Genomic DNA, 13,350 nt, shown 5'->3' on the forward strand with positions numbered 1-13,350 from the left:
TAAGACTTTTACTAAGCTCAGGTGAGATTAGTCAGGGAGATGATCTCGAGCAGAGCTGATTGTACTTAGGCCCCTTTCAAACTTGTGCGACTTTGGACATCAGAGTCGCATGACAATTTGTACCCAAAGTTTCCCAATGATAACCATTCATATCTGTGCAACTTCAAAGTAATCCCTGTACTACTTTGGTCTGACTTTGATGCGAGTTGAAATCCATAGGCCTGAAGTTTTACACAGGCATTCCCTGAAATCGCATAAAAGTCTCGGCAGTATGAAAGGGGCCTTACTGGAAAGTGTCAGTCAGCTATCAGTTTAAAATAAATGCAATTAATTAGTATAGTTTCTCAGCATTTCATAACTTAAATTCTGAAATCGTGTATATTTATTCAATATTAGACTGATCACAAATGGACCAATTCCAGATGACACACAACGTCCTGATTACCGATTGTCCAGAAGATGAAGATGAACATTTATCGGAGGTGACATTTTAATGAACATTTAATATCTTGTGTCTGCAATCATGCTGTAGATGTAACAATTTGTAACTGTGATTTGCTTCTATATTGGGTGAGAAATGAAACAGGGTTTATGAATGGAGGGGCAAACCCTTCAATCATTAGCCTGTCCTCCATTCATAGATCCCGTTTCATTCATAGAAGCTGCAGTTAAAGCTTTTTATGAATGGTGGAGCTGGGGGAGAAAAGGATGGGCATAGTCTGGCTTTCTTGATGGGTGCCTGTCACTGCTTCTTCCATTTTCTTAACCCCCACTGCACTGGAAGATTACAGCTGTGGGGGGGGCATCGATGGAGAAGGATTTCAGCTAACAGAAGAGACATCAGCATAAGGGACACATCCTACTGACTGTAAGTAATGACTCTTGTGCTATTTATTTTTTTATTTTTATTTTTTTTACTGCATTTATGCTTTTAATATAGATTAAATTACTTTTTTATGTTAAGACATTTTTATGCTTGGGATGAAAAATGTGTAGCATTCATTACTGACCATCTATATCTTTTTGTTCGCAGAATGGAGCTGTATTGGTTAAAGGGAAAATAAAGCAAAAACAATAAAGCACCTAAGCTACCTCACATTGTGTCATCTACATTCACTGTACCCCCTGTCCCATTCTGCCAGTGATCTTAAATCGCAAATGCAAAGCGCATGTTCAGGTGCAATTCATTTTCAATGGCACCTAAAACACGATGTGGTTTTGTAGTGATTATCGCAGCAAAGCGCAAAGCTTTTTGAATCAAAAGAAGCTCCTGCCTCTTCAAAGATCTGGCTTAATTACTGGCCTCCTGGGCATCCCTATAAATTTCTTGGTTTGGCAGGATTCATGCCCTTCACATGACCTACCTGCCAGAACTTCTCTATTTCCGAGTATTACTGATCTCTATTCCAAACTATGTCTTGTGGATTTAGCAGCGTAAATTATGCATTTAATTTGGCAAGGCCACAGACCACATCCTGTCCTGCTGTAGATTACAAGGTGGCCTTATGGTGCCACGTTTAAAGCACTATTACACTGCAGATCAGATTGCTCCACTGGTTTCTCTCCACTATGCCTCCGAAATGCCTGTTTAAGCCCATTTTCGCAATTGCAGAAAGCTTCTCCTTGTACAATCTTCTCTGGACTCCTCCCAGCTATAGGCTCAGGATCCATGACCCTATCCTGTTGCATTCTTTATGCGTATGGGACTTTGTGAAACATTCCTGTAGACTGCTCTCTCACCGTCCCTTTTCCAGTGTCTTAGACACCCTGCAGTTCTGCCCCACATATAAAAACCAGCTGGCCTTCGGATAGTGGCACAAGAGAGGAATCGGATATGTCTAGGAACTCTTCGCCCCCCCCCCCCCCCCCGAGTTTGCAGCAATAGTAATCTTCCGTTGTTGCAGGGGTTAAAACTAGCTGCTAAACCAGTCACAGGCACTTGTTGAAAGTGCCAACTATGCCTGCCCTTTCTGCCCCCTTGCTCTATTCATAAAAGCTGTACCACCTCTTTATGCAATAAAACACGCTCAATGAATGGAAGAGGCAGACCTTACATTCATCTGCCTGGTAGAGCACTTTTCATAGAATGCCTTTTTTTATTTATTTTTTTTTACCATCCCTGTAAATGAGGCCCTTGAAGTGCTTCTAAAACCTAAACATTTTTTACCGTAATGCAAAAAAAATTCCCCTCTGGGTGATCTATCTACATTGCAAGGATTTTAACAAACTTTGTTGCAGATGCAAGTCATACCAAAAGTAGTGCAGGATCCTTTTTCTTAGTCTGGGCACCTCAAGTCGCACCGATTGGAACGGTTCCATTACACAGAATGGGGTCCAACTTCTGATGCGACAAGTGCTCCAAAGTCAGAGCGACTGTCGCATCAGCGTGAACCGGGCCTCAGATGTGATTTCCTACTGGGAGTATCTCACTAAAAATTATATTTTTGTTGCAGGGGATGCCTGAAATATAGCTTGCATCTTATTGCAGACTTCTGGGAAAATCAGTGAGCCAATCACACAAGCAGGAAGTGTTTCTGGGGGGCGTTCTGCACACATTGTGTGTACAAAACACCTCCAGGTAGCCATATTGCATTGCATTTCACAGAAAGTTACAGAGCTGCAGATTGAAAAGGAAAGGTCATTTTTAAATAACATTCAGTTACAATAAGACTTGTGTTGCAGTTGTATATGCTATATATTTTTTTTCCCTACGAAAGTGGAGTTACCCTTTAAGTTCCTTTCACACTTGTGCAACTTTCCCTGCGACTTTGGACATCAGTGTCGCATAACAAGTCGTACCCCATGATTCCCAATGATAACCATTTATATCTGTGCGATTTCAAGTCGCACCGACCTCAAAGTAGTCCCTGTACTACTTTGGTCTGACTTGATGCGAGTTGAGGTCTAGACCTTAAGTTTTACACAGGCATTCCCTGAAATCACGTTAAATTTGCATGATTTTCAAGTCGCAGTAGTGTGAAAGGGGCCTTAAGCTAAAAACTGTTTTAGGCATTGATTTTGGCCCCTCAACCCCCCCCCCTAATACTTACCTGAGCCCTCATTCGATCCAGTGCTGTGCACGTCTGCATCTCTTCTCTCCCTTCACTTCCGGGTTTCGCTGGCTTTGCTGTGGCATCAGGAGCCATTGACAAGGGAGCGGGGGGCAGGATTGAGTTCTGTTGTCTGTCAATGGATGCAGCAGCCAGATTGGAAGTGAGCCCACACGCGTGCTCCCATGGGAAGCGGTTTTCCATGGGGGCACTAGACAGAGAGGAGGGGCCAGGAGCGCTGGCGGAAAAACTGAGAAGGTGAGGTACGGGACTGCTCTGTGCAATTCCATTCCAACATCCTTTACAACCACTTTAAACTGCAAAATCTGTTTATAATAGTTATTAGGCAGCCTTTTCAAAATAGATAGGCTGTAATTCACCTCAATGCATGAAAGCATTTTTTTGTAGCATGCCACAGTGCACATTATGCAATTTGATGCACCGTGGGTGCCATTGAAAAAAGGCAAACTATGATGAGGAGTGTACCCTACTGCTCATTGCAGTCAATTGTGTGTTATACTGGGGATTATTGCAATGGAGGTAGTGTGAATGAATTATGAATTTATTTGAAATACAACTAGTATATATTACAGAATGGGACTTGATTTTGTCCTCTTGTAAATAATAGCAGCACTGAGATAGGGACAGTATTAAAGCAAATCCGATTTCCTGCATTCCTATCTGCTGGCAAGATACATACTGATAGGAAGAGAGAGCAGAGAGATGATCTCATCAGCTCATTGCTGCTCCTTCATTGTACATTTACAGGCTGTGAGTGGGCTGGTGGCCAGACTGGGTTGCTTAAAAGAAGCAGTGAAAGCTCAGGTTTCCAAGCTGACTGTTTTGTCTGGCAAGACTGTAACTCTAAGGCCCCTTTTACACTTGTGCGACTTGGGACTGCAAAGTCACATGACAAGTTGTTCCCCATGATTTCCAATGACAACCATTCATATTAGTACGACTTTAAGGCTCTGTTTCCACTACTGTGAGTTGTTGTGAGACTTGACACATGTGAAGTCGTATGACAAGTCAGAGCGACTCCAAAAAAAGTTTTTGTACTACTTTGTTCCAACTTCGGTGCGACTTGTGCTCCCATGGTTCTCACCAGTCGCATGACATTGCATCAAAATCACATTGCAGTCGCACTGTAAATTGCGCGACTTTGGGTTGCATTAGTGGAAACCTAGCCTAAGACGTGCCGACTTCAAAGTAGTCCCTGCACTACTTTGGTCCGACTTTGATGGGAGATACACAGGCATTCCCTGAAATTGCGGCAAAAATCACGTCGAAAATTGCACGACTTTGCAGTCGCGGTAGTGTGAAAGGGGCCTAAGGCCCCATTCACACCTGAGCGTAGCATCTACAGGCAGAAAGTCTCACGATTTTACCACGATTTTGTATAGGTCAAAAGGTCACCAATGTAAAAAGCAGAAAAACGGCTGTAATCTTCCAGAACTTGAGTTTCAGGCGTTTTGGAGCTTCTGGCTTCAGGCGTTTTGGAGTGGAGACGTGAACCATCTCCATAGAAAAAAATTGATTTTTTTCCCTTCCAGCGTTTTTGTACCTTCAGGCTTCAAGCTACAAAACGCTCAGGTGTGAATGGGGCCTAAGGAAGGAATGAATAGACAGAAATACAAATCCTTTAGTAGGTAAGACAGCTCCCATATACTGTGTGTATTACAACAATATAGTTTGCTGCTTGCCTGGAGTTTAGCTATCAGCTTGGAATCTAAACAGAAAAACAAAGAGGTCAGCAGAGTCTCTGGGTTTAGTTATCTTATCATTTTGCCCTAACTGGACCTGAAATGAACTGAAAGTGATGCAATCCTTGGCTTTCATGGACTGGCAATTGTATAATTAGTGTAGCACTTTGAATCATTTATAGACTGATAAATATTTATAATTATGCCATTTAATAAAATGAAAGTTATTGTCATGCTTTGTTATAGGTATACCTTAGTGTATTATGGCAATCGGGACAGCTTGCTGCTTCCTACTACAACGCCGGTGACTGCTCTATACACTTCATGACAGATAGTCCAGACACTGAACATCTACAACTGCTTAAGAGAGGTAGGTTTTATTGCTACACAGGTGGTTTCCATTTTTTCAGTAAACATTGTAAACACAAAGGTCTAACTTTAATTTAAAAATGAATGTAACACATGTGAATTTGCTTGTCAATGTAGGCTGCCCCAGCTGCTATGTCTGCATGCTAAACTCTCTGGGTCCACGCAGCCCATGCGCTCCGGATTGGACACCCCTGATGTAGTGCAAGGGCCTGTCTGATTGGATAGATGGTGCCTCCTCCAATTTCATAGTTTTGGTAAATCTAAAGGAGATTGTATAGTGTATGGCCATCTTTATACACCTAAAAAATACACCATGCTCCGCCCAAAAAGAAGTTCTGGAGCTTTTTTAGGGAGATTGATGAGCATAGGGCAGCCCATTCGGACGAGTGGAAACTCTCCAAAAGGCCCCCCCAAAAAAGAAAAAAAAAACGGGGCCTGACAGCTGAGTGTCTCCATCCACTCCTTCCTATGTACTCTTATAAAGATGGCCATACACTATGCAATCTGATTGTACAATTTCTGTACAATTTCCTTTACATTTGCTAGAACTATGGAATTGGAGGACATAATTCGTTCAATTTGTATCCAATAAGGCAGGCCCTTGCACTACATAGCTGACGGGAGATCTAAAGGAGATTGTACAATCAGATTGTAATGTGTATAGTCACTTTAAGGGAAGAAGTAGGTGGTGGTAAAGTAATGAGGGAGGTGTGGTCCAGACTGGTAATACTTGCCCTATCGCACACTTTTCTGTGATGTAAAAACACTTAGAAATATGGCAGCTAACCTACAGGAAGTGATGCAACCAGAAAGAATGTTTTAAAACTCAGACAGAAACATTAAAATTGCAAACCTTTTTAGGATAAGGATAAGGGATAAGAACATTGGGATTGTTGGGCCAGAAATGATACTATAAAAGGATTCTATTTACAGGTGCATCTCAAAAAATTAGAATATCATCAAAAAGTTAATTTATTTCAGTAATTATATTCAAAAAGTGAAACTCATATATTCTATAGATTAATTACACACAGAGTGATATATTTCAAGCATTTATTTTTTTTGAATTTTGATGGTTATGGCTCACAGCTAGTGAAACCCCAAAATGCAGTATCTCAGAAAAATAGAATATTACATAAGATAAAACCAATAAAAAAAAAAAGGATTTTTAATACAGTACAGAAATGTTGGCTTACTGAAAAGTATGTCTATGTATAGTATAGTATGCACTCGATACTTGGTCAGGGCTCCTTTTGCATGAATTACCACATCAATGCGGTGTGGTATGGAGGCGATCAGCTTGTGGCACTGCTTAGGTGTTATGGAAGCCCAGGTTGCTTTGATAGCGGCCTTTTGCTTATCTGCATAGTTGGGTCTGGTGTGTCTCATCTTCCTCTTGACAATACCACACAGATTCTCTATGGGGTTTAGGTCAGGGGAGTTTGCTGGCCACAGGGATACCATGATCATTAAATCAGGTATTGGTACTTTTGGCAGTGTGGCCAGGTGCCAGGTCCTGCTGGGAAATGAAGTCAGCATCTCCATAAAGCTGGTCAGCAGAGGGAAGCATGAAGTGCTCTAGAATCAACTGGTAGAGGGCTGAGCTGACTTTGGACTTTAAAAAACACACTGGACCAACACAAGCAGGTGACATGGCTCCCCAAATCATCACTGACTGTGGAAACTTCACACTGGACCTCATGCAACTTGGATTCTGTGTCTCTCCACTCTTCCTCCAGACTTGGGACCTTGATTTCCAAATGAAATGCAAAATTTACTTTCATCCGAAAAGAGGACTTTGGAGTACTGAGCAACAGTCCAGTCCTTTTTCTCTTTAGCCCAGGTAAGACACTTCTGATGTTGTCTCTGGTTCAGAAGTGGGACAGTTGTAGCCCATGTCCTGGATACATCTGTGTGTGGTGGCTCTTGAAACACTGTCTGACATCAGCTGTAGTCCACTCCTTGTGAATCTCCCCCAGATTCTTGAATGGTCTTTGCTTCACAAGCCTCCCAAGGCTGTGGTTATCCCTGTTGCTTGTGCACCTTTTTCTAACACACTTTTTCCTTCCACTCAACACTCAATTAATATGCTTGGATACAGCACTCTGTGAACAGCTAGATTCTTTAGCAATGGCCTTTTGTGACTTCCCCGCCTTGTGGAGGGTGTTAATGACTGTCTTCTGGACAACTGTCAAGTCAGCAGTCTTCCACATGATTGTGTAAAAAAAACTGCAAAAAGTTGATTAGGCGCATGTTGAAAGGAATCAAAAAGGGTGTGGATTTAAGTGTTAATCATATGGATCATACTTGCTGGGAATAAACTCCAGGGGAAGAGTACTCGAAGCTGCAAGAAAGTGTTCCAATTAGCACTAGGATCCAAATTGTGTGGTCTATGAATGGATAGAATGTGATAAATGCATAGTCTGATGACATGTCAAATTCTATAAAACTATACGTTTATTCAATGGTGAACATGTTAAAAAGCTTCACCCAGGACAAGTGTCGGATGTATACAACCACAGTGGCTAAGCCTGCTTACTGTTATCCAACAGAGATGGTCCAAGATGTGTCTGGGTGGTGAGCGTCAGTACTGGTTTCCAGGGCGGTGGATCTAAATCATGGAGCATCTCGGCGGACAAGGGGGCTGTCGTGAGAACCGCAAGGCCGATGGATGTAACAAGGAGGATGTAATTCAGGCTATGGAACTGTGAAGGTGCCGCCCGTATGCGGCGACTTGCGATGACGTCAATCGCTGTGCCGTATGGGGGAAAATGTCTCTGTGTCTTATGGAGCGAATGTATGCTAGGCTCCACCCCCCCACCGCCGCTGGCAACGCCCCCCAGCCGCCACCACCGGAAGAGAAGCAGGAGAGCGAAGGACAGACATCTGAAGCCCCTGTGAGCGCCGGGCGATCTCCCGGCTGGGCCTGACATTGTTGCTGAGACAGAAGACAGAGCATTCGGCTGTTCGGGCTGCTCTGTCTTCTCTCAGGAGGATGGAATGACATGAGGTCAGTCTGCATTTACAGTGGGGACAGAAAGTATTCAGACCCCCTTAAATTTTAAACTTTGTTATATTGCAGCCATTTGCTAAAATCATTTAAGTTCATTTTTTTCCTCATTAATGTACACACAGCACCAGATATTGACAGAAAAACAAAGAATTGTTGACATTTTTGCAGATTTATTAAAAAAGAAAAACTGAACTATCACATGGTTCTAAGTATTCAGACCCTTTGCTCAGTATTTAGTAGAAGCAACCTTTTGATCTAATACAGCCATGAATCTTTTTGGGAAAGATGCAACAAGTTTTTCACACCTGGATTTGGGGATCCTCTGCCATTCCTCCTTGCAAATCCTCTCTAGTTCTGTCAGGTTGGATGGTAAACGTTGGTGGACAGCCATTTTTAGGTCTCTCCAGAGATGCTCAATTGGGTTTAAGTCAGGGCTCTGGTTGGGCCATTCAAAAACAGTCACGGAGTTGTTGTGAAGCCACTCCTTCGTTATTTTAGTTGTGTGCTTAGGGTCATTGTCTTGTTGGAAGGTAAACCTTCGGCCCAGTCTGAGGTCCTGAGCACTCTGGAGAAGGTTTTTGTCCAGGATATCCCTGTACTTGGCCGCATTCATCTTTCCCTCGATTGCAACCAGTCGTCCTGTCTCTGGAGCTGAAAAACACCCCCACAGCATGATGCTGCCACCACCATGCTTCACTGTTTGGACTGTATTGGACAGGTGATGAGCAGTGTCTGGTTTACTCCACACATGCTGCTTAGAATTAAGGCCAAAAAGTTCTATCTCGGTCTCATCAGACCAGAGAATTTTATTTCTCACCATCTTGAAGTCCTTCAGGTTTTTTTTAGCAAACTCCATGCGGACTTTTATGTGTCTTGCACTGAGGAGAGGCTTCCATTGGGCCATTCTGCCACAAAGCCCCGACTGGTGGTGGGCTGCACTGATGGTTGACTTTCTACAACTTTCTCCCATCTCCCGACTACATCTTTGGAGCTCAGCCACAGTGATCTTTGGGTTCTTCTTTACCTCTCTCACCAAGGCTCTTCTCCCCCGATAGCTCAGTTTGGCCGAACAGCCAGCTCTAGGAAGGATTCTAAGGATTTTGGAGGCCACTGTGCTCTTAGGAACCTTAAGTGCAGCAGAAATTTTTTGTAACCTTAGCCAGATCTGTGTCTTGCCACAATTCTGTCTCTGAGCTCTTCAGGCAGTTCCTTTGACCTCATGATTCTTATTTGCTCTGACATGCACTGTGAGCTGTAAGGTCTTATATAGACAGGTGTGTGGCTTTCCTAATCAAGTCCAATCAGTATAATCAAACACAGCTGGACTCAAATGAAGGCGTAGAACCATCTCAAGGATGATCAGAAGAAATGGACAGCACCTTAGTTAAATATATGAGTGATTTTAATAAATCTGCAAAAATGTCAACAATTCTGTGTTTTTCTGTCAATATGGGGTGCTGTGTGTACATTAACCCCTTCCCGCCGACCGTACGCAGATATGCGTACTCGGCTTTCCGGGGTTATACCGGGATGATGCCCGCAGTTGCAGGCATCATCCCGGTACCGTTGTTTCCAGCGGGCGATCGGCTACCCGAGTATAACAACCGATGCGGCTAAAAGCCGCTCGGTTGTTATACCGGAGGAGCGGGAGGGGACATCCCCCCCCTCCCGCCGCTGTTACCGGGCCTCCTGTGCGATCGGGAGGCCCGGTGTCCAATCGGGTACCTTCGGCGGCTGGGGGCGGGCTGGAACGAAGCTGTGAGCGGCTTCGTTCCAGCCTTCTCGTTGTGAACGCGGAAGCGACGTCATGACGTCACTTCCCGTTTACTCGGCTGCCAATGGCGCCGAATTTAACAAAGGACACAGTATTCAGAATCGCCGTTTTCGGCGATCTGAATACTTTGAAGTGTAAAGGAGGGATGGGGGGTCTTTTAGACCCCCCATCCCTCCATAAAGAGTACCTGTCACCACCTATTACTGTCACAAGGGATGTTTACATTCCTTGTGACAGCAAAAAAAGTAAAAAAAAAAAAAAAAAATTTTTAAAACTCAATTTATAAAGTAAAAAAAAAAATAAAATAAATAAAAAAAAAAAAAATTTTTTTAAAGTGCCCCTGTCCCCACGAGCTCGCGTAGCGAAGAAAACGCATACGGAAGTCGCGCACGCATATGTAAACGGTGTTCAAATCACACATGTGAGGTATCGCCGCGATCGTCAGAGCAAGAGCAATAATTCTAGCCCTAGACCTCCTCTGTAACTCAAACCTGGTAACCGTAAAAAATTTTTAAAGTGTCGCCTATGGAAATTCATAGGTACCGTAGTTTGTCGCCATTCCACGAGTGCGTGCAATTATAAAGGGTGACATGTTTGGTATCTATTTACTCGGCGTAACATCATCTTTCACATTATACAAAAAAATTGGGGTAACTTTACTGTTTGGATTTTTTAAAATTCATGAAAGTGTCCCTTTTCCAAAAATTTGCGTTTAAAACACCGCTGCACAAATACTATGTGATAAAAAATATTGCAACAATCGCCATTTTATTCTCTAGATTCTCTGCTAAAAAAATATATATAATGTTTGGGTACTCTAATTAATTTTCTAGCAAAAAATACGGATTTTAACTTGTAAACACCAAATTTCAAAAATAGGCTTAGTCATGAAAGGGTTTTTAATGAGGAAAAAAAATTAACTTAAATTATTTTAGCAAATGGCTGCGATATAACAAAGAGTGAAAAATTTAGGGGGTCTGAATACTTTCCATTCCCACTGTATGTGCAATGGTCAGTCTGCATTTATGTGCAATGGTCAGTCTGCATTTCATGGGCACTGGTAAATATTTTATTAATAAAGTGAACAACAGTGCGCTAAACTCAACCTACTATTTGTGCTACAAAGGTAATAGTACATAAATATATATACATATATACACTTGCAGTGCTGCAATCCTCTGTGACAAAATAATCAAGTGGATAAGCTAAATAAATGTAGTGATAAAATGAAAAATAAATTCCTCCGTGTGAACAGCAATACTCAAAGGAAGCCACCTGAGTGTGGATAGCCTGTTCACAGCGGTCCTATTAGCAATTACTCCCTCACTCAAAGTTATGCCGGCTTCTATCAATTTTCAATGTTCTTTCAGGATTTCAGTGTACAGTGGTTCTCATAAAAAACAAAAGAAAGGCATATCCTTGCGCAATGCTGTTTGTTATAAAACTCTCCAAAAGGAAGGTGATTGCACTCACCTTTGTTAAACAACCAGCGCTTTATGCAATGATCAGATGCTTGTAACAAGTGTCTCCTCACTCCGCATCTAGTATGCACAAGCACCATAGATGTCGTCACTAGGCTCCTCCCAACGCGTTGCGTCACATGTCACGTGACTTTTTCAAGGGATAAGCAGAGTGTGAGACTGCACCAGGTCTAAACCAGGTCATTCAACCCTCTCTAAGTAGAGAGGTACCAGGCCCTTCATTGGTGACTTCAGCCCAGTGAATCAGGTGGGCTAATTCACCAGACCCAGTATTACAGCCAACCTTCCAGGCAGAAGGAGAAGATACCGCCTCCTCCTCAGCTGAGGAGCCTGAAGGTTCAGGCATTGAATTTGCAATGGTGCAGCCATTTATTAATGCAGTAAAAACTGCACTGGAATGGGAAGGCCCGAAACCTCCTCCAAAGAAGGAGAAGACTTTATTATCCCCACCTAAAGAAACAGGTATCTACCTTTCCTCTTATGACAGAAATAAGAGGCCTGTTTCAATAAGAATGGAGGAAGGAGAAAGGGAATCTTTTCCAAAAAACAGGTTGCAGAAATTGTATCCTCTCACTGAAGAGGATACAGCGTCTTTATCTAACCCACTGACGGTGGATGCGGCAGTTACTAGACTGGCCAAGAATGTGACACCTCCAATTAAAGACTCCTCCTCCTTTTGGGATGTCTTGGATAGACGCATCGACTGACTTGGTAGCAAGCTCTATGCGAGTTTTGGCACAGAACCTGGAGTATGCAATCGATAATCAGCTGCCAAAAGAAAAAGACGTGACCTATCACGAAACATGTAGGGCGTGGCTATGCAGTGTATGCCAGATCGCCATAGAGCCCCATGTAATTTAGCACAGGCGTCTCTGCTGTTTTTATATTTTGGCGGCTTTTATATTTTGGATGTTTTTGTATGATGCCTAGTTGTCTGAGGCAATAAAATTCCCTTTTTTTATCTACTACACTATTGGAGTTTCTTTTTCTCCCCTTCTTTATTCACAAGTTTAAAACGAGGGAGTATTTACATCAACGCGGAAGTGTCGGAATCATCTCCGGTCGTGTGGTGAGCTGTCATCTCCTGTCCCTGCAGAGGGCTCAATCTGTATGCTTCTAAGACCTTGCTATAAAGGAGGTCCAACGCATCTGGTAAGGATACATCTGTTATCAACCTTTGGATCCACTGGTGGTTGGAGGTCCCTTTACGTCCCCTTATTCCTTTATACACACTAAGGAATGCAACTTATGAACTTTGGATATGCGTTTTTTTTTTTTTGCGACTCATGACGCAATTTTGAACTCTTTCACTTATGACTTTGCAGTTGGGTGGAATAACCTTGTTTTTTGCACACAAGTTTTCTATATTTATCTGTATGATATAGTTAATATTAGTATTTGATTTACATATCGCTATTTGCTGTGTCGCATAGTGACTTTTTATTCACTTACACTTAAAATTAACTCTGATGGTGTTTATTCATTTATTCATCTATTTATGACAATCACACAGGAATATAGATTTAAGTATCTAATGCAAGCGCACAAATTTTTTTCTTTTTATTTAAATTTTTCACCTCATTGATATTTGTGGTTTTTGTTGCAGCTGCAGTCACACTAATTTTTGCTTGGTAGCGCAGGTTTTCTTTCTTTTTTCCTTTTTAAAAGAAAAAATTATCAAGGCTCTTGATGAGATAAAGCTCTCGGTGGACTTTGTGGGAGAGGCAGCTATAGACATCATTCGATGGTCTTCCAGAGCCATGCTTAGCTCGGTCACAGCCAAAAGAGCTCTGTGGCTAAAACCCTGGGTGGCCAACCCATCCTCAAAGCAGAACTGCTGCAAGCTGCCTTTTGATGAGAAGGCACTGTTCGGCCAAAAGCTTGAAGCTACAATCTCCAAGGTTACAGGAGGGAAATCGGGCCTTTTACCCCAAGATCAGAGGTCCAGACGCTAGAGGGG

The 13,350-nt window shown here is 42.6% G+C and overlaps 1 protein-coding gene across 1 annotated transcript in view; it reads left to right on the plus strand.

Moving 5' to 3' along the window:
• Positions 1–407: 407 nt before the first annotated feature.
• The window catches only part of MSH5 (mutS homolog 5), a 123,513-nt gene continuing 110,570 nt past the window's right edge, over positions 408–13,350 (plus strand). The window contains exons 1-2 of the mRNA XM_073598965.1: positions 408–482; positions 5,000–5,123. Coding sequence (XP_073455066.1) covers positions 408–482; positions 5,000–5,123 — 199 coding nt within the window. The remainder of the gene's footprint in view (positions 483–4,999; positions 5,124–13,350) is intronic.

This window comes from Aquarana catesbeiana, linkage group LG09 (genome assembly GCF_042186555.1).
Source record: "Aquarana catesbeiana isolate 2022-GZ linkage group LG09, ASM4218655v1, whole genome shotgun sequence".
In the NCBI taxonomy this organism is placed as follows: Eukaryota; Metazoa; Chordata; class Amphibia; order Anura; family Ranidae; genus Aquarana; species Aquarana catesbeiana.